This window comes from Xiphophorus couchianus, chromosome 8, assembly GCF_001444195.1.
Source record: "Xiphophorus couchianus chromosome 8, X_couchianus-1.0, whole genome shotgun sequence".
NCBI classification, from domain to species: domain Eukaryota; kingdom Metazoa; phylum Chordata; class Actinopteri; order Cyprinodontiformes; family Poeciliidae; genus Xiphophorus; species Xiphophorus couchianus.
Window position 1 is genome coordinate 18672188 of NC_040235.1, and position 20635 is coordinate 18692822.

At 37.2% G+C, this 20635-nt stretch overlaps 1 protein-coding gene across 2 annotated transcripts in view; it reads right to left on the reverse strand.

The window, feature by feature from the left end:
• Positions 1–4360: 4360 nt before the first annotated feature.
• Positions 4361–20635, reverse strand: part of ccbe1 (collagen and calcium binding EGF domains 1) — a 41276-nt gene continuing 25001 nt past the window's right edge. The window contains exons 3-11 of one of the 2 annotated variants that reach the window (XM_028026347.1): positions 19548–19600; positions 19266–19400; positions 18180–18317; positions 17199–17305; positions 15443–15551; positions 13634–13764; positions 11415–11450; positions 6714–6749; positions 4361–6007 (exon numbers count right to left, since the gene is read on the reverse strand). In XM_028026347.1, the coding sequence (XP_027882148.1) occupies positions 5747–6007; positions 6714–6749; positions 11415–11450; positions 13634–13764; positions 15443–15551; positions 17199–17305; positions 18180–18317; positions 19266–19400; positions 19548–19600 (1006 nt within the window). In that variant the 3' untranslated portion in view covers positions 4361–5746. Of the gene's footprint in view, positions 6008–6713; positions 6750–11414; positions 11451–13633; positions 13765–15442; positions 15552–17198; positions 17309–18179; positions 18318–19265; positions 19401–19547; positions 19601–20635 lie in introns of both variants that reach the window. The other variant, XM_028026346.1, reaches the window with a different exon arrangement.

Here is a 20635-nt window from a genome sequence, read left to right on the forward strand (position 1 = left end):
ATCATCAAACAGCAAATTAGATTAGGAAAAATGTAATAATCTTAGATATACTCACACTGAGCCGGGTACTGCTGGGGGTTTATTTCTGTCAAGAAGGGGATGATTTTCTCCCTTTGAGATGAGAGATAGCAGTAAAGTCAACACCTCAATACTATCCATCAGTCTTCCTTAGATTTAGCGTGGTTGACCATTTGAAATTACAGGATCAACTGACTTTTGTAATTCTCTACTGAGTAGTAATGTGCTAGACTGTGTACTTGATTTTTTGACCTGGCTATATTACAATGAATTTAATCGATTTGAATTGAACCTGTTCATCTTGCAAAGTACCTTGAAATTAGATTTGCTATAATTTGATGCTGGTTCAAATAGTAGCGAGTCCCTCTTTCTCTTTGCCTGTAGTGCCAGTGCTGTCAGCCACTTAAAGTTCAGTGAAAGATTACACAGTTGGTCGCCTGGCTGCAAGAGCTTTCACTGCAGTCTGAATGCCACAGTGTGAAATGGAGAAAATACAATTATGTGCTTCTCATTTTCCACCGACTACAACCAGCTTCCTCCTGCTTCATCTCCAGGAGAGACCCATTGATTACGGGTTCAGGAAAAAAAAACAAAAGTAAACGAGCTGCTGTGACACTAATCTGGTAATTTGGACTCCTCTGGCAAATGGTCAATAAATGCCAAAGACTGAGCTACACACATTAAGTCTAAATGAGTAAAGATTTAACCAGACGTTTTTTCCAACAATAAACTTTGATGATTTCCATGAACAAACAAAACAGTTTGATTGCGTTAAATGTGACCTTTCATAATTGTTTGCAGTAGTTTAAGGGAGCACAGAGATTAGAAGCCTTGTCCTTTTTTGTTTTGGAGCCCTCATTAGAGAGTTAAACCACTCTTTATGTCAGAAAATGTAGGATTTGAATTAAAAAACAATGCTAATAGGCCATTTACACAGCAACAATAGAAAGCTATAGGATGTCAATGGGTCACTGAAACTGTCAATGGTCTTTCACGAGTCAGCACAAATATTTGCCCAGTGACTTAAACATACTTCAGCACATGTAATCCTGAAAGTGACAGTTAGTTGATTTAGATTGTTAATTTGATCTAAGAACTTACATTTATGTATATATGATTCTCACATCTTCACATCTCCTGAGAGTTTTATTGTGCTTTTTTGTCATTTTAACTTAGATGTAGTGGTTGTAAACTAGACTTAACGAGTAAAACAAACAGTTCCTGTGCTGTGGATGGGGCTTTTTGTTGTTTGGGGGATCAAGCCATCTAAAGATGTTTGTATAACCAATGTCCCATCAGGGGAAAAGGGAGAGTGACTCGCCACCTGCCGGTGTGAGACTGTGGATTAGTTAAACGAAGCATGTTGCGTTGTGGTGTTCATAAAACACAAACGAAACCAGTGTTATATCAACTCAATGTTTGTTGAGATGACAGCATGCATTAATACCAGAAGATTAATAACAGCATTGGGGTATGTCTCTGCTAGCTTTGCAAGTCTAAACACTGAAACATTTCCTCTTTTGAACTCTGAATGGACAAGTGAAGTCCATTCAGAGTTACTGGAAAGTGCAAACAATTTCAGACTAGGGGAGAAGTTTATCTACTAGCAAAATGCAGCCGGAGATACAAAGGGATGGTTTGAATTAAAGCATTTTCAGGTGTTAAAATGGCAAAATAAATCCAATTGACAATCTTTGTCCTATTTAGCTGGGGTTTTTTTTTAAAGAAAAGGTTTGAATTTCAGCATCTAAATGTGTGAAGCTAGAGGCAATAATCCTGCTGAAATCTTTGAAACCTGCAACAGGTTTTTCCTTCCAAAATCTTCCTGTATTTAGGTCTATCCATCTTCCAACTAATTCTGATGAGATTATAATGGACATGTTTACTGCTTCTCTGAGTAAAACTTTCATTTTCAGGCCTGTCAATCATGTCTTGGAAAAGTTGCAGTTTGGTTAAACTCTTTTTCAGTGTCAGATGATAGACTGAACATTTCTCAATGATATGTTCAAAGATTTGGGTACTGTTTTGTGATTTTGTGCCCTGTTAAGTAAAATTTTACTGAAACACATTGAAGCTCATAGCTGTAGCTTTGCAAAAATTCAAGAGGTTTGGAAACATTTGAAAACTGTTCAGTCTGATTTTAGAACTGGTATAAACTTTATTACAATCAAAAATCTAAAAAAAAAACAAAAAAAGCTCACATAGTATACCATAGCTATATGGAGGATTGCTGCTGTAATATTTGTTGCCTCAATTCTGTGCACATAGGCCACATACTCATCCTGAACAATGCTGAAGGACGAAACCTTTATTTCAGATTGCTTCAACATGGTGCAGTGTGGTCCAAGCAAGAGAGGCACTCATTGTACCCTGAGGACTTTGCCACATTCATTTGAGGAGCAGTTCTTTCTCATTATTAGCAGACACACTAAACGATGGGCTCCAAACAATACAGAACAGATCCCTTTATTCGCATAAGTGCTCAGCGTTTCAGCAACCACTGGTTGCCCTCCACCGCTCCTTCTACTTTTTAGATACCTGCACATAAAGTGAAAGATGTGGGGGACACAAAAGCTATCCTCAACTTTCCTTTACGTCCATTCTGAGAGACAGGCCCATTTTAAAGCTCTTATTTGTGCAAAGCCTCTCATTAACTCCGCTCATGCTGCCTTCCTCGGCTTGCCATCGCTTAAGTGCTGGGTGTTGTAAAAAAGCTACCAATTAGTCACTCATCAGCTCCAATTAGAGGAGACAAAGCATGAGTAAAGATAACTCAATGAGAGGCAGAGTGTGTGCTTCTGTGTGCGTCTGTGCAAATGTGCGTGGCCCTGGGGCCGGCGCAACATAGTTTTTAATCAGTAAAGAACTTGTGGCCATTCAGGGTGACCCATTGCGGCGCAGGTCCATTCACTCTCCGGGGCTCCTCAGCGGACCCCTTTCTCGGGGCCAAGTGTTGTTATGCTGGGAAGACAGGCCCCCCAGGAGTCCCAGAAAGAGAGCCATTCAGTCCCCTCTACCTGTTTGCAGCATGTAAAGCACTCAGGCCCGGGCCGATCTCTCAGCATTGTCTCGTTCGCTCTCAATACTTCCTTAAACTTAGGCCTCAACAAGAGCGGGCCTTTTCAGAGAAGGGGACTAAGGGATGTATGTTAAGGGGGTGCCTTTCACCTCATTAGAATTGAATTTGCACTGTCTTGTAATTACGTTGAAGGGCAACAATGTATTTTCTTTTCCCCGCCATCATAATCTTCGCTGAATAGAAGATTATTTGGGGCAGTTAATTTGCTGCCCACACTGATGCATTAATTAATGAATTGGGTAACACTAATTTTCTCTACCCTGTTTGTTTCCCCCATCCATTTCCAACTGTTCTGGGCAGCCGCTTCTAATAAAATTACCTCATTAGGGGCTCTATGGCAGCACAGTAACTTCCTCATTCATTTGCTATGAAACATTTTTTTATGGAGGGGTGTGCATGTGTGTGTACCCATTCAGTGCTGCATCTTTTTGTGGGTAGTTCTAAATAATGAAGGGGACAAGCAGGGAGATGTAAGTGGAGACAAGGGGCCTCTTCAGCAAATAGTTAAATTCATTTAAGGCTCCTCTCTGTTTGTTGGTGATTAATTACTTCCAGTAGGGATTTTATGGGCATATATTGTCTTGTTTTTCTTGATCTGCTGGACATGAGTATGTGAAGGTGTGTCTATATAGATTTGGGAAACTCAGAAGTTCAACAAAAATCTAAAAGTTCCTAAATTTGCTTATGGGTTTTGCCGTTGGTATGATGAACAAGAATGTTGGTCAGTGCAACTGTACAGCAGGGGCTTTTTTAGACTTTACCCCCAGCTTAACACATGTTTAAAATTTGTTGATCATTGCTTATTTTAAGCAATTATTTCAGTTGCTTAAAATAATTACTCCGATAGAGATGAGTCAGTTTCTGAATGACTCTTTTGTTTATGGGCAACTGGTGGCTTGAGTCCTAAAATAAACGATATAAAGAGCTCACCCATAAAACTCTAGTCACAGTTGGGTTTTGGTTATCATACTGCGTCTCTTTGTGATTTGCACTGCAAAGTTTAATGAGTTCATTGGGCTCCATATCCTAGGCTCTACCTAAAAGGCCAGAGTCACAGAGTCTGAGAGAAAGAATGTGAGAAGGCTGCCATCTAATGGACTCAAAAGGGAAGAGCATTTTCTTATTGCAGGCCTGGGAAGACTGTCCATCTTATTGTACAGGAAACAAGGAGAAAATGTCATGAATGTTTTCTCATGCAACACAAAGTTGAGGGAAAGAAATATTGGGTTTTTGAAAAAAAAAAGAAAAAAGAAAAAGCAAATAGAAGCTTTTGTATCTTTCTTTACAAAATCAAATATTCACTGTATAAAATATGAAATGGTTTAAAATAGTTTTTCCTTGAAGCACATATATTTGTAAAATGCTCGATGGTGAAAAGGTACTGGATTTCTGGGTACTGCCTCAGAAACAAGTTTTCTATTGAATTAAGAGGACTGAGCTGGTCTCTATTGATCTCTAGAAAAATAAATATTACATTAATCAAATAGCAATCATATTTTTCTGAAAAGTTAAATTAAATATAAAAAGATAATTTTTTTGTGACATGTTACCTTCAACTCTTCATATGTGCTCTTCCATGTGATTTCTCCCCTTTGTGGAGAAAACCATTAAAACTCGTCAGCTGAACTTTAATGAGTTAATCTGCCTTGTATTAGTCAATGTTTGCAGTTTGTTTATTTTCTCCATATCTGAGCCATTTCCTATTGTTCTTGTGCTATCTTTTCACGTGTAATATATTGTTATCCAGTCATTAAAATTGGACACTATTTGTAAAGTATATTGTTTTCATATAAAAAAATAAAGGTGGCATAATTCCCTAATTCAGATTCAAGTTTTTCAAACATACTATAAAGAGTTTTGTAAACTGAGGATGTCTTTAGCAGGGATTGTTTCACAACAGGCCCACAACTGGAGCACATCTGTGTAAAACTGAAATGTACACAACATCAATTATAAAATTGCAGTTTTAGTAAACCCTGCTTTTAGTACAGTGAGATTTTCTTCAAATCTCTGTGGAATCACTGGCGTCATCATTTATTTGTGACTCAGTGAATAATATTATGTGTCATATTTATTTTTGTATCTTTTTCTTATTTTGTTTGTTTTATCCTTTCACTATGGCCTTTTTTGTGACTGGAATAAAGATATGAATGAATGAATGAATGAATGAATGAATGAATTTAAAAACAAACATTCAGACCACAAATAATATTAATCTGGACATAAATACTGTTGATTATCAGTCAAGTAAATGAACAGTGCTGCTACTTTTCCAAAAACTTCTACTTTGCTTACTGAAATTATTATTCTTGTGTTTTATGGATGAAAAACATTAAAGTTACTTTAATAAGGTCAAGTGCAGCAACTGTGGCAATTTTCTGAATCTTTTGACATTATGGATGAAGATGTCAATCCTTAGATATTGGTTTGTTCAGTTTCTCATAACATACAGTTTAAAATACACAAATACTGCCAGAGTCTACTTACATTTGTTAAAAGTCAGAAACAACATTTTAAGTCTTATAAAAAAATAAACATCTGTAATAAAACTGCATAAAATATGTTCTTAAAAACCATTAAATACAAAAGCAAACCGCTTCAATATTTACACCTGACAGCATTCAACGCTTCCCTTCATTATCAGTGTGATCAGTTTGTTCTCTCTCGCCCTGGTTTTCTCTTCTTGTTCCTTTTGGACCATCGGCCTGTTTGAGATGGAGGTTCCTTATAATCCTCCCCTGATCCTGCATCCAAACTGTCCGCTGTGTCTCTCCAGCTGTCTGGCGCCAAAGGAATGTCCTCTTCCGGAGAGTGCATTGGCCGACTGTACACCTTGCTCTGCAAGTCAGCGATGTCGTTGCGGATATCTGCCATCAGCAGGAGCAGGAAATCAAAGGATCCTGGGGGTCCCTGCGAGATGAGGAAAACAAAACAGAAAATAAGCATCCTTTTTGGTTTTGATCAATTTGATAATACATTTTAAATAGTGATTTACTCATCAGTCCAGTGATCTCTGCATTTGCTTTCTTATAATTTGGTTTTAAAGTCTATATAACCATATAATTCTTTATGAGAAAGAAAATGTATCTTAAGTTGTTGCCTCTAAAAAAATGTAAATTTTACTGTGTAAAAGATATATGTTAGTTTATGTATCACTGGTGATACTTGGAAGAAGAGTGAGGTGTACATGTCTCTCCTTTTGCACTTATAACTTTGTTTTGTTTTCACAACTTTAAATCACTTTAGAAAAAATCTGTCTTGTTCTTTAAATTCCAATTTTCATGCACAATATCTTATAAAAAAGAATCTATAGAAACAGAAATCTAGAAATTACATAGCAGTGTGCCTTTAGTCTACAGTGGTAATATTTTCTTACAGTGCTAACATGATTACAGTGCAAAGGCATTCATTCGGTGCAGAAAAGTTATCCCCATCTGTGCCATTCCCAGATTTAAATGCATACAGTGGGTTACATGCTTTATCATGGTTGCCTATTATAGGCTGTGTTGCTCAATGTCTTTTATCACCTGACATAATGACTAGCTTAAATTTTCGATTTAGATGGAAGTGGCTTGTTACAATAGTGTATCATCAGTATGAAAAGTGTTATTCTTACTGGTGGTCCAGCAGGCCCGGGAGCTCCTCTCTCCCCCTGAGGAAACAAAACAAATATTTAGTTTAGTTGAATTACAGTGGAGAAAAGACGGGGTGGGGGTGTTGCATGAGAGCATGTCATAATATTGTCCTCAGGAAACTGTTCAGGGAGCCAGAAAATGGAATATCAAACAATGCTCTGGATTTGGGATATACTGGAAATGCAGCAAATATGAAAAAAAGAAAGAAGAAAAACAGGCAGGAAAACAACAAGCTGACATACTCTTTTTTATATATTCCTGCACTGACCAGGCAGAAAACCAAAAGACATTTATCCAAAAGTCAAAAATGTAGCTGGAGCAGATGTGCTGCTGTTTTCCTAAGCCTGGACTAATGGGACAAAATCCAGACATAAAAGCAGTCAACAACCTATTATTTTCAGAGTATTGATAAAACACCACCAACAACAACAAAAGATATACATAGAATTTTAAAGATGTAAATTATGCATAAGCTACCATGAGGGTACTACTCTGTCTAAGGCAATGATTAAAACAATTATCCTTCCTTTACATTTTTAATTGAACACGTATCTTGAGATTTTGATGTTCTGCACTTTCAATTTAGTTTTATGATGTTCAAGGTAAGTTATGAGACAGAATGATTTTCATCTGTTTTCTTGAATGACAAGTGTTGTTCACATTTGCAGCTGTCTCCTCTGTATTTGTTTTTATTATTTTAATTATTGGCAACGGTTTACCTGTAGGGGTGCGCCAAAGTTAGCCCGAGCTTTTAGAATGGGTTTGTGAAACATTGGAGGTTAATGAAAGTTATGAATGGTGTGTGTGGAGCTGCTGTAGTAGAACTTTGTTAAAAAAAGAGAAAGAAATGAAAGTAGAGTGCAAGAAGGCTTCTACAAAAAGGTAACCTTCACCTCAGGACGGATCAACCCAGGCGGTTGCATTGCAGTTTTAGCTGGGCTAAAGTTAGCTTTATTTATTTTTGATTTCTGTAAAAAGCCAGCTGGATGCTATGGAATTGTTGCACTGGGAGTTCACACTTCTGCTATTACTGCTGGGAAAGTCACATCTGGTGTGCTTTTAGGAAAAGAGAGAAATATGTGGGGGAAAAAAATCCCCCCCCACCCCCCCAAAGAAACAAAACAAAACAACTGATCTGAGTATCAGTCGGACAATAGATTGTGTGGGCTGGCCCTTGTCAATGGGATGTCAGCTCATTAAGGAAATCTGAACTGATATTAAAGGTAGGACCCCTCACTGTGTATTCTGTCAGGTGCCTGTTTTGTTTTATTCCTTTTTCTCTTTTCCTCTAATATGCACACCTCTCATTGTGGCTCTACTACCAGACCAGTCACAGATGAAAGACGAAAATAAAAGAGCTGGTTCTAAGTAGTGACACTGGATCATTTTAGGGACAAATAATTCTGACTTAAAAACCTGAAAAACACATAAAATATATACAATGTTAAACCACCCATCCATCCATCCATTTTCTGTACACCGTTGTCCCTTAATCAGGAGGTGTTGGTGCCTATCTCCAGCTAACGTTCAGGGTGAGAGGCGGGGTCACCCTGGACAGGTCGCCAGGGTGTTGCCCTGTTTCTGTGTTGCAGGGCAACACAAAAACAGACAGAACACACAACCATGCGCACACACACACTCACGCCTAGGGAGACTTTAGAAAGACCAATTAACAATGTTAAACCATAAAGTAATAATTTATTTTTACCATGTTTGCTCTAAAGCCTCTAAGAACACCAAAGCTTGATTTCAAATGCCACAGTCATCAAAATGTGGTTAACTACAGAAAAAGTACTCTTTCAACTATTACAGCGAAGTTTAATTTAAAGTGATTGTTTGCCAGTGACACCTAAGAACTTCCTCAGGCACAGTCTACACACTGTTGACAGAAATGAGGTCAAAATCGTAGACATATTGTTTTTAAACCGTAACTTTGGCTGCTTTATGCATTACACAATCAGTCTTGATGTCTGTTTGGGATCATTGTCCTGCTGGAGTTACAGTTCTGTACAAGTTTCAACCATGATGGTCTGAAGTTATGCCAAGTGTTAGAAGTTATGAGCCAGCCCCTCCTATTTAATTATTCCATCAACTTTGGGCAATCTACCAATTCTACTGGCAGCAAAACATACCCAGAGGAGGATACTTCCAGTAAAATATTTACCAGTTGCATGGTACTGATGTTGAAAAATACATTCTTACTTTTCTAAGCTGTTAACTTTTGTTTAGGTTTATGGTGATGACTTTTATTTTCATTGGATAATATTCTTTAATACATCATTAATAAACTTTTTTGACCTCTTAAAAGTAAATAAAGTTTTCCTTTTATTTTCATTAGGCTATTTTCAGCACCTCTATTTGCAGTGCTGAGATTCAAGTTTAGCTCAGTGCAAAACTAGCACCAAGATGTAACTTGCATCCTCTCCAGTTCTGATAGCAAAGTCTAAATATTTGACTAAAAATAGCCAACAAAAACATTCCATCACTTTAGCATTTCTTTTTTTTTTCTTTTCTTGGTAAAGTTTGTAATCGTACAGTGTGTTCAGACCTAATCCTGAGTGTAAGAGGATGCTTTAAAGGCCAATGAATGGAAACTGCCACGGTCATTTCTCAATTGCATTTCTAGAAATGCTTAAAGTGGTAGATAACTACCAAAAGCGATGGTCATCTACCAAAAAACACCACAAACCTGAAACTGTTTAAGTTATAGAACAAAAACATCGAAAACGTCAAGAAGGAAGCAATCATGCTGTATGTTGTTCAGAATAATATGGACTCTTCTAATTGTTACAATTGTCTGATACAGGGTTTCTCCACAATTCGTTTGAAATTTCTACACATTGCTTGCCCATTTAATAAAATTCAGAACACTGAAAAAGTGAACAAATGTTGTCCAAAAAACTGCTTGAAAATTAGTAAGGTTTTATAACTTTGGGTTCCAAATATAAAACAACACAGAGCTGGTCTGAGTGTAATATAGGGATATTTTACAGCTTTTTGTTTCTGTTAGTGCTCATCTAAATCAAAAGTTCACTTTTTGAAACTACAAATATTGATCCTTTTTTTTTTTTTTTAGATGTAATTCAGTTTTTTTTTTCCATAGTCAGTTTTTATTTTCCTATATTTATCCACATCTGAAAGATAAAAAAGCTAATTCTGTACTTTTTTTTTTAGTCTTTTCCAGACTGTGTAGGAACATTTTTGGTAGCTCAGGGTCATACTGAGGCTACACGTGTTTTGGCAGATGGGTTGAATTTGAAGCACAGTCAGGCAGATTATCATCATTCTCCAGTTTATCCACCCAAACATCCCAAATGCCAAGGTATTCTGTCAATAAAGAAACGATGCAATTAAGTCTTTCCATACACTCAGCTCATCTAGTAAGCAATTAATAGTAAGATTTATAGGATTTTGCAGCATGTAAATGTTCTAATCTTTTAAAATATTTAGCCTGAATCTCAAATTCTCTGAAGTTGGAGTGAATTCAAGAGTTGACATTCAGTTTCTTTAAATTATCACAAACATGCCGCTGTCTTTTTCAAGCCACTTTATGTCAGATTTTATTTAAGACTGAACTACCTGAGCTGGCTCTTTTCAGTTCAAATTGATTTTGACATCCTGCAGAATCACAAGGCTTTTGCTTCTGTAGAAAAAAATCTGAACTTCACCTTATGTACCGTAATATATAGCTCCATATTTTTTTTTAAATTGCCTTGTGGCACACTGACAAATGATGGATGAAATGGATCTTTGCAAAAAGAAAGTTATGAAAACATGTTTTCATGAGCTGGGCTGCATATTTCTGGAGAGACAGAATACATGGACAAACATGCTTTATAGAAAAAACATGAAACCTGGATTTAGAAAAACAAACACCTGCATTTATTGGGTTAATAGATTACACACCAAGTAAGCTTCTGTTTGACACAGCATCTTTGTTCTTTCCACTTGTATCAACTTGTGGTAAAATTTTTTATAAGAAAGCCTTTGCCAAGGCAACATTTAGCTGAGATCTTGCAATATGCTTGTCATTCTCAAGCTACAATTCTGAAGATTAGACTAATAATTATGGATAATTATCTGCTGAGGGATATTGTTTTGGCATGTCTTCCAATTTCTCCATAAAATTAGCTTAACCTGTCAGATGGTTATAATAATAATAATAATAATAATAATAATAATAATAATAATAATAATAATAATAATAATAATAATAATAATAATGGAGGAAGTGGGTTGCAGTCTAAGAGAGAAATTCAAATGATTGACTTTTTTGTGTCAATCATTTGTCATACTCTGACAAACACAAACATTGTGTTTATCCGTGTACTGCACAGAGCATGAGGCAATAATTACTTCATCAATGGGGTTTTGCTTGGAGACGATCGTAATATGGTTCTACTAGGATTAAAGAAACCAAGCTCCCTTCAGCCAGTGTCCATTATTGGAGACAATCTCTATTGTTTTGAAAATAGCCCAGAGATGATACAACAAACTTTGGCTTGTTGTATCATATTTTAAGACATGATACAACAAACCACAGTTAAACATATTGGTGCTAAAACTTTCTGTGCTGTTTAGGGGTCATACTGATCAGAAGTTTTACTGAACGATGTTCAAAGCGGCATAGTTCCTGCTGAAAAGCTAAAATTATCAGATGACTACATAGCATCCATTCTTACCTTTAGGCCATCTCTCCCTGGTGCTCCTGGGGGGCCCTTTTAAGATATAAAAAGAAACAGAAGATATATAAATATTATTTTAGGGATATTTGACCTCCCTCACTGGTTTCTGAAGTTGAGTATTGCACTAATGTAGATGTAATATTGTCCTGCCAGCACAAAAAAGCAAGCAGTTTTTTTGTTTGATAAATGGACACACTCTTAGTAACCACAAAAGCTTCAATCATGATCTACCAAGAGAGATTAACTGAGGGCCTCGGGTCTTTCTTGAGGGGCTTCAGATCAATGGCCAAGCTTGCTTTGACGTCTTTCTTGGAATAATTATCTTCAAAGACTTGTGAACATATTGTCCAGGGAGAGATGCCAATATTCAGACAATTACATAGCCTGAGAGTCACACATTAATCAAGGTTAAAATCCTTGCATGCAAACACATGTGACCTGATGGCCAAAATCTCATGAGAGCACAACGCCCATTCAGCCTCACCTCACCAAAATGTGGACTGATTAACTGCATAAACAGGCTGTGAATATGAAGAGCTGTGATGGAAACTCACATCTAACTATTACTTAAACACATAACACTCATGCATGCAAAGCAACAGATTACGTTCCACTGTGAAAACACAGGTCCTGAGTTCATGATTTGGCTCTGTGCAACTTGTTGTATGACTGATTGCAGGTGTTGATGTTGTGATTTCTAACTTGTCTGGGTGGCAATATCCTCAACATTCTTGATTCATAGCCTCCACCTCAACACCAACGGTTTGCACTAGCAGGATAGAGTGAGTGCTGCAAACAGAGCAAGCCAAAGAAAACATCTGAAGCTGTAAATGGATTCGGTGCACTCTGTTGTTATTACCATCACCATGTGTCATCCTTTCTGACCTGGCAGAAATGAGGGTCAAAAAAGAAGAGGTATTTTCTTTCTCTCCCTGCGCCTGCCTCACAATGCAGAACTACTAAATTATTTCAATTTGTTAGTCTAGTAAAACCCACACGTCAGAAAAAATCTGTTTTACAGGCAAAAGTAGAAATTAATGTCCATGTCTTACTTTTTTTTTCTAAAGTATGCCTTGTATTTCATTGCAGAGCTGTTCAGGCCGACCAAGGGAAACCTCTCACCTCTCATGGTGATGGTCTTTTACAGAAGCAGAGGAATTCTCCATCTGCATAACTCACCTAGCTGTTTATGAAGACAAAAATAAAACACGCTAGCCATAATTTAATTAAAATATTTGTCAGGAGCTTTAACTTGTGGGTTTGTGCCAGAATATTCACAAGTGTTAAAAAGCACTCAGATAATTCTTTCAAAATGGGTACTTTCCATCAATGTGGTCCCTGCAGTGATCTGGAGCTGGAATCATAGTTTGAAGTATTTCCTCTGTATTAAACTAATCTATTTGGGGGTTTTACTCAATATTGCATCCAAGCAATATTGGATGCAATTTGCAATATACTTCACAATTATATTGCAATATAATTTGCAATATGATTGCACATGATCCAGCACATAATTAGCATTTATGATACGGCAAACACTGATATTGCCATGATGATTTCTGTGTTAGTGCTGCTAAAGCACTAACCTTTTGCTTTTAGGAGAAGTGATGAAGAGGTCTTGGAGACAAATCAGATTAAAACTGTGCAGTAAGTCAATAGCAATAAGAATGTCAATGTGTGCCATACCTAAATTGTAATGGACTATTTGAATGTACTATTAGGTATTATAATGCACTTCTACCATATTCCATATAGCATGCAACAACACTTTGCATGCAAATAATATATTTGACAACATGATGAAGGAAACAAATAGAGGATTTAGGAAAATATTAATTGCATTAATGTCTCGTCCAAATAGTCAGTAATAAAGTCAGATATTTATGTCTTTCCTAACCATGAGAAAGTGTGTCATTTATTTTAGCTTGATTTGAGCTTGACCTGACCCTTTGACCCTAATGCAATGAAGTAGAATGGCATGAACTCTCTTTTTTTTTAAGCAGTTCTGCCTAAGATCCTGTATGTCAAGACAAAGTTCTGGTTGGTCTAGTAGGATTTTCAGACAGAGATATATTATATTGGAGTTTCAAAGATGTACTACTAACATGAATGAGAATATGTACTGTCATACAACAAAGACAAAAGCAGAGCTATAACTGTGAAAAATGTGGACATACAGATTTGTTCTAGATAAAAGAAAGCATATATAAACTGACCAGAGGTCCTCGAGGGCCACGTTTGATGTGGAACAGGTCTGGTGTTGGTCCAACTGGTCCCATCAAGCCCCTAGGACCAGGTGGACCAGGGGGCCCTGTCAATCCTGGAGGGCCAACTGGTCCCGTATCTCCTAGAATGAAGACAGAAACAAAGCAGAGTTTGTAAGCCATCCATTATTTTGGATCCTTTCTATCAATGGCATGCAGAATATTTCCAACACTGGAAATGTCACTTTGTTGTAGACTAAAATCTGTCAATCTCTTAGGATATAATTTCTTTTGTGGATCTAATCTTTTCAATCCCTCTAGGATTACTTCAAGATCAAAGATATTTATGAACCATCTGAATTTCTAGACTATGAATTTAGCTCACATGTTGACCTGCTGACATTTTCTCTACAGTCAACGAAGAGTTGACATTTCTTGTTCTGAAGACATTTTATGCTTTGACATCTATGGTATGGTTCAGATACTCATGTGTGTGTTTTTTTGTTGTTGTGATAACCTTTGTGATGAGGCTGGAGGTTGAGAGGTAGAGCAGTTGCCCAGACATGTGAAAATCATTGGATGCTCCCTGACCCTTATTAAGTAACGGAAACTCACACTGCACACAATTATGAGTTATCATTGGAAAAAAAGCACCTGCTACATAAGAAATCACTTTCCTAAAAATGTTGACTTTTGCTGCCACCGAGCCATGGATTTAACTTGTCTAATATTTTAGGCAAACAACCAACATGTACAAGCTAAATGAATTATTTCCCCCTGTTATACTTGACATCTGTTGATTTTGAATGTAGAACATTGCTTCTCTTTATTTTCACCTCATAACGATCTTAGGTCAGAACAGACTGGTACAGAAATATTCATAATTTAATTCTGTCTGTTTTTATACACTTTATTTGACTGACACCATTGTACAACAGGGTCCTTCTTTGCAACTCTTCTGAATGAGTTAGATCATGGTAATGGATGCAAATGTGAAGACAAACCTAGTAGGACATCCATCCAACTATCCAACCATCCATCCATCCATCCATCCATCTTCTACACACATTAATCCTCACAGGGTAACACATAGATTGGTGCAAATAACCACACGTTCACTCTAAGGTCACATAGGAGAAACAATTGACCTAACAGTCATGTGTTTGGACCGTGGGAAGAAGCTGGAGTACTCAGAGAAAACTGAAATGGGAAGAAGATTCAAGCTCCATGCAGAAAGATTCCAGGCCCGGATTTAAACTTAAGACCTTCTTGCTTTGAGAGTTATAATTGAAGTTAGCTTGACACCTAAGAAAATTAAGGCTGCACCGCCTTCAAGGTACAGCTGCCAATCTTGGGAGCTTGACAGCTGCAGATCTGGGGAGAAGCTATTCTTCAAAGGCGACGTAAGGTCCACCCAGCTCAATCGTTGCTGCCCCTTTAAAATTTTCTAAAATTGAATGGATGTTTTTTTTTTAAATATTTGAACTATGAAAGATGTACACACTGTTAAAGTTGAAAAAATGTTTTCAAATAATTTATGATGGATTGCTTTCCTACAACAAAAACCTAGTCAAATCGAAGGGATTTATAGATGTCAGAAGAGCTACAGTATTAATGTGGAAAATGCTAAACTAAATGGGTCAGCAAGTGGTCTGTTTATAACATAATCATGACATAGACTATCTCAGCTGCACATTTATGTTAGGATTTACAGAACAGATTAGTCTGACATCCTTGCATGGCTCCAAATGATTTTTCTGAATGCAAAGTACTTTCCACATGTAGGGTACATTTGGACATTGGACACAAATTCATTCTTACCTGGAGGCCCTGGGGAACCTGGAGGTCCTGGTAAAAATACAGATGATGTCATAATTTTCTCATTCGTCATCTGCACAGGGACATCAGCACTATTTGACAGCAAGGCCATCTTAGAAAAGAGACGGAACAATAAACATAAATGCTGGTAAGAATTGATTAGGGAATATACGATACGATGATGGGGTATTTGTTTCTTATATTAAGTGCATTTTGTCCTTAAATGTTTCATATTAAAGGTCTGTACCCTCAAAAAGTACAGGGAAATTATATACTGTAGAGATAACATCATGTAAAACTTTGCTACAACTATAAACCCTGCCAAAAGATGAAAGTGGATCTTGTAGCTGCACCACGTAACAAACCATGACCAAAACAGATGGAGGCAAGGCAACACATCTGCATTATGCAGCATGACCAGGACAGTCCCCACTCTGTATTGTAAGCAGCATCCTTGGAAATGGTTGTCTTTGATCTGTGTAACATCTTGTAGACTTGGCAGTCCCAGTTGGGTAATAAGTAGAACATCTTGATATGCTGCAAGAGTTTATTTTAGGATTCAGAACTCCTGCAAGATTTTGAAGTTTTCTGTGAGTTTGCATTCAAATACAAACAGAAAAAAATTACAGATATATCCTTATAGGGATATCTTTTTGAATTCGCTTTACAGCATATCTCCTTCACTAGAAAGCTTACTTAATCTAACCCTACACCACACCTTTACTTTAACTGGAACTCTTTAGAAAATTGTGTCACTACTGTGCATTCTGCTTTGGTAATTGCCGGCGATTCAAAATAAAATTACTGAAGTTCATTTTGATTAACATGGGTTAAAGCTACAAACACAAAATCAGTTTCTCAGAAATATAAATTAAATCAATCTTGCATAACACTGATGCATCAGCTGGCTGTTCACATAGTCCTGATATAAACATACTCATGGAGAGTTGATTGGAAGGAAAAAGGATGGTGGAAAAAAGACACACAAGCTGAATCATGAAATTAAAAAACATTTGGACGTTATTTTAAAGTATTGAAATAAAAGTGCATTTATTGCTCCCCACAATGATGCACACAAAATGGGTGAAGTTGTGGCTTACTCGTTGAAATCAGATGACTTTGAGTGGACAAACTGGTGTTTTAAAATGTGTATTCTAACATCCCTGTAATTACTACCATATAATAATATCCTTCAGCTTATGTTGTAAACTTACATAGTAATCAGCAAAGACAACATTTTTCATGATGTTTTCTTAATATATGCTGAACTGTATATATGCAGCATGGAAAGACCACACAGCTGGAAGCAATACATCATATGTTACAGTGCTGAGTGTTGAACGCTACTACTGACAGACACATGCTCAGAAAGGTTCAGACGTCTGTAGTAACACAGATGGACATGTTAACTCCACAGTTGACTTTTGTATCAACTTCCACCCAACTCATGTGTAGGATCACTGCATCAGCCTGCTATTCGCCAAGGATTTTTTAAAAGTGTTTTCTTTTTATTAGGTTATAAACTGCATTAATGGACCTCCTGAGAGTTGTTAATATGTACCTGCAGTCATTTCTGCAATACTGTTGGGAGTATGCTTCAGCTAAATCAAAATCCTTAACAGGTATTTTTTGTCTGAACTTTTTGGCTACTAACTCTAAAGTGTATTGCAAAACAAGTGCTGATGTATTGGATGAAAAAAAAAGTAGACTCCAATTTTTACTTTTGCCAGACAAACATTTCTCTTCTGTTGTCCCATACCTTCTGCTTAAGCTGCAGCACTGCCATCTTGATCTGGAGGAAGTCTTCACATGTGGCAGAGCAAGTTCCAGCATTCATTAAATTATCACATTTCTCAAAGAGATGAACTGCTGGGAAATTGGAAAAAAGTACTTGAGTTACTTGGACATGGAAACATGGACACGGAAAAATTATATAATGTATAAAAAATATATAACAAAAAAACATTTCATGAAAATGTAGCCAGATGAGTTCACTCACGAAGTTAAAAATATCTAGAAAGATCTGAATAAAGATGAAAAACTGCAGTCTTAAACTCTTACCCCCAGTTTTTTCACTGCTGCCACCTTCCTGAAACTCTAACTCTGACTGTAGCTACTCTACACTAATTCAAAATAAAAACGTTGAAAGAAGAATGGTCACTTGTTAAAATTAACATTTCAGTTTAGCTCATGACAAGCATAAGCTGTTGCTTAACTGGGTGCATAAACATTGTTCATCTTAACTGACGGACTTTGTCTGTACAATGGATGGGTGCAAATGTCTGAATGTGATTTCTCTCCCCTAAATTACGAAGCAGCAGGACATGAAGCATGGTCATAATTTCACACACCACACTTTTGTACTGCTGAGCATGTTCTGAAATGTTATAGTAGGTAATGGAAGACACTCTCCTGGGAGGAAGTAGCAAATCTGCAGGCCTTCACTGCTTCATTGGCAAGTAAATCTGGGGCAGAAAAGATGTTTTTATCGCCTGGACGTTTTGTGTTTTCTTCACATGTATCCAGCAAAATGAGAAGACCAGGAGTCAAAGAGCCAGCCGCGTGTTTGGGTGGCTGAACTGTTTTGACATGCACAAGAGGCAGTGATGTCTAATGACTACCAGGTGTCTATGTTTGTAGTGCCCCCTCCCATCTCTTTCTCTATTGCCCTCCAAAAACACTGTGGAGCCTTCTCCACATTGCTGTTTGATGTGAATAATGAGAAGATGTGTATGCTCACCTCTCTCCCCTTTGGTGCAAGTCTTCCCATCATCTTCTAGGAAATAGCCTTTCTCACACTCACACCTAAAACTTCCTGCGGTGTTGATGCAGATCTGAGAGCAGGCGCTCATGTTTTTGTCGGCACATTCATCAATGTCTGCATGTTGAAGTGCAAGAATGGAGTTAGCCAGCAAATGAAAAGAAAATGTTGTCTAAAGTACATCCACTTAACATGCTTGCATTCAGCAAAATAAAATGCTATGAAAGTATATTACTTTAACTTAGCAACTTAGATTTTTTTAAGTATTGAAATTTAGGGAAGAGTGTTTGGTTAGAGTAGGAATTTCTGAACTTTAAGGCATATAAAAAAAACTCAGGATTTCAAAGCATTTGAAACAGTAACATATTTCCCAATTTGTAATGTTTTTCATGCAAAACTAAGCAAATATTGGACAGATAAGACTAAATAAATTTATTACCTCCGAGTTGATGTTTAATATTAGGCAACTTAATATTTTGTTACAGTGAAGCAATGTTTTTAAAGACATTCTTTATTCTTGAGATAAGAAAACAAGTCCTTACTATCACAAAGTAAAACAGTTGGATGTGATACAACCCCCTCTACAAGAAATTGGATAGCAAAAAAATAAATAAATCCAAAGATCTAGTCATGCCTTTTTGACTACTACAGTGTCACTCTCTTGTTGTTACAATTACATATTTTAAGAGTTGTTAAACCCCACATTATGGTTAATCTTCCTCCACTGCTAAATTTGACCAGATTGTTTATCTCCAAAAATGCCTCAAGAAGGATGCATTATAAACCACAGTGCACAAAGTCTTCAGTCATTTAGACAATAATGAGACATATTACAGAATCATTCACATTGATTTTAGCTCTGCATTTAATACCAAAATTCACTAGACTGTGTCTGGATTCAGAGCATCATGACTAAGAGACAACAGGCAGCTGTATTGCAGTATCGGTAAGAGTTAAGTGGTTGGTTCATTGCTGTTCACATTGGTATCATCAAACATCAGAGAATTTTTTAATGCCTAAAGAATATCCCCTTTATTATTTTTGCTGTGGATTGTTAGGTCTTACCCAGACAGTAGGGCTTCTCTCGGTTTCTGTGGCGTTCACGGTCATAACGGTAACCTAAGTAACAAGTACACACTACTCGGCCAAAATGGTCTGTACACTGCTGCTCACAGGGGGCGCCAGCGCACACATCATAATCTAGAATAAAAGGATGACAGGGTGACAAAATACAACTTTATTACAAGTAACAGATGATACTGAAAATGATCAGACACTAGTAAACCCAAAAACTTAGGATATTTTTGGCAGGATCCTGAAAAGTGACATCCAAACTGTTTTTCCTACCTTCAGGAATGCACTGGCCCATTACAAACCTGAAGCCCTTGCAGCATTTCCTCCTGTAAGATATCAAATTTACTTTGCTGGAAATATTTACAAAGAGAAATATGACCAGACAGAAAATAGAAGCACTATCATACCAGAGCCTGATGGTTCCATTCACATTTCTGCTGGTTTTCATGTGTTTATGTTTTGTAATTTTTTAATCTCAGAGATTAAAGTAAGGCTGCACAGTGGCGCAGTTGGTAGCACTGTTGCCTTGCAGCAAGAAGGTCCTGGGTTTGATTCCCGGCCCGGGGTCTTTCTGCACAAAGTTTGCATGTTCTCCCTGTGCATGCGTGGGTTCTCTCCGGGTACACCAGCTTCCTCCCACAGTCCAAAAACATGACTGTTAGGTTAATTGGTCTCTCTAAATTCTCCCTAGGTGTGAGTGTGTGTGCATGGTTGTTTGTCCTGTCTGTTTCTGTGTTGCCCTGTAACCTGACTGGAACGTTAGCTGGAGATAGGCTCCAGCACCCTTCCTGACCCCACTAGGGACAAGGGTGTTAGAAAATGGAGGGATGGAGATTAAAGTAGAAATGAAATAACCTTTAGTTTTTTCAGCCTACAACGTCAGACCCTTGGTGCTGGGATGAGACTATTAAAATATCCATGTAAGCTTCTGCATTAAAAGCTCTGGGTTGTGAATGCCTGATCAAAGAGGGAGCAAACAGAATTTTAAGCATATTTCTCTGCTTAAAAAAAGGGGGAATAAAATCAATTGTGTGTCAGATCTCCTTATTTGACAAGGTGCTCAGTAGGTAGTCGTGTTAAGAACAGAGCCTTTTTTTTATCCTGTCACATGTTACAGAAATTAAACATACCATACTGTGAAAACATACCGAGATTGACAGCTTGTTTAGTTTGGCACAGTGGTTGTCACCGATTAAATTTTGAGCAGGCATAACACCAACTCTAGAAATAAAACTGTCATCAATCATGACAAATTAGCAGATCCAATTACTTGTCTGCTGATGATCTGACATTTCCAGGTGAGTAATTATGTTTCATTTAATTGAGCAATTGTAGAATGACAATGAATAATTATTGTGGCC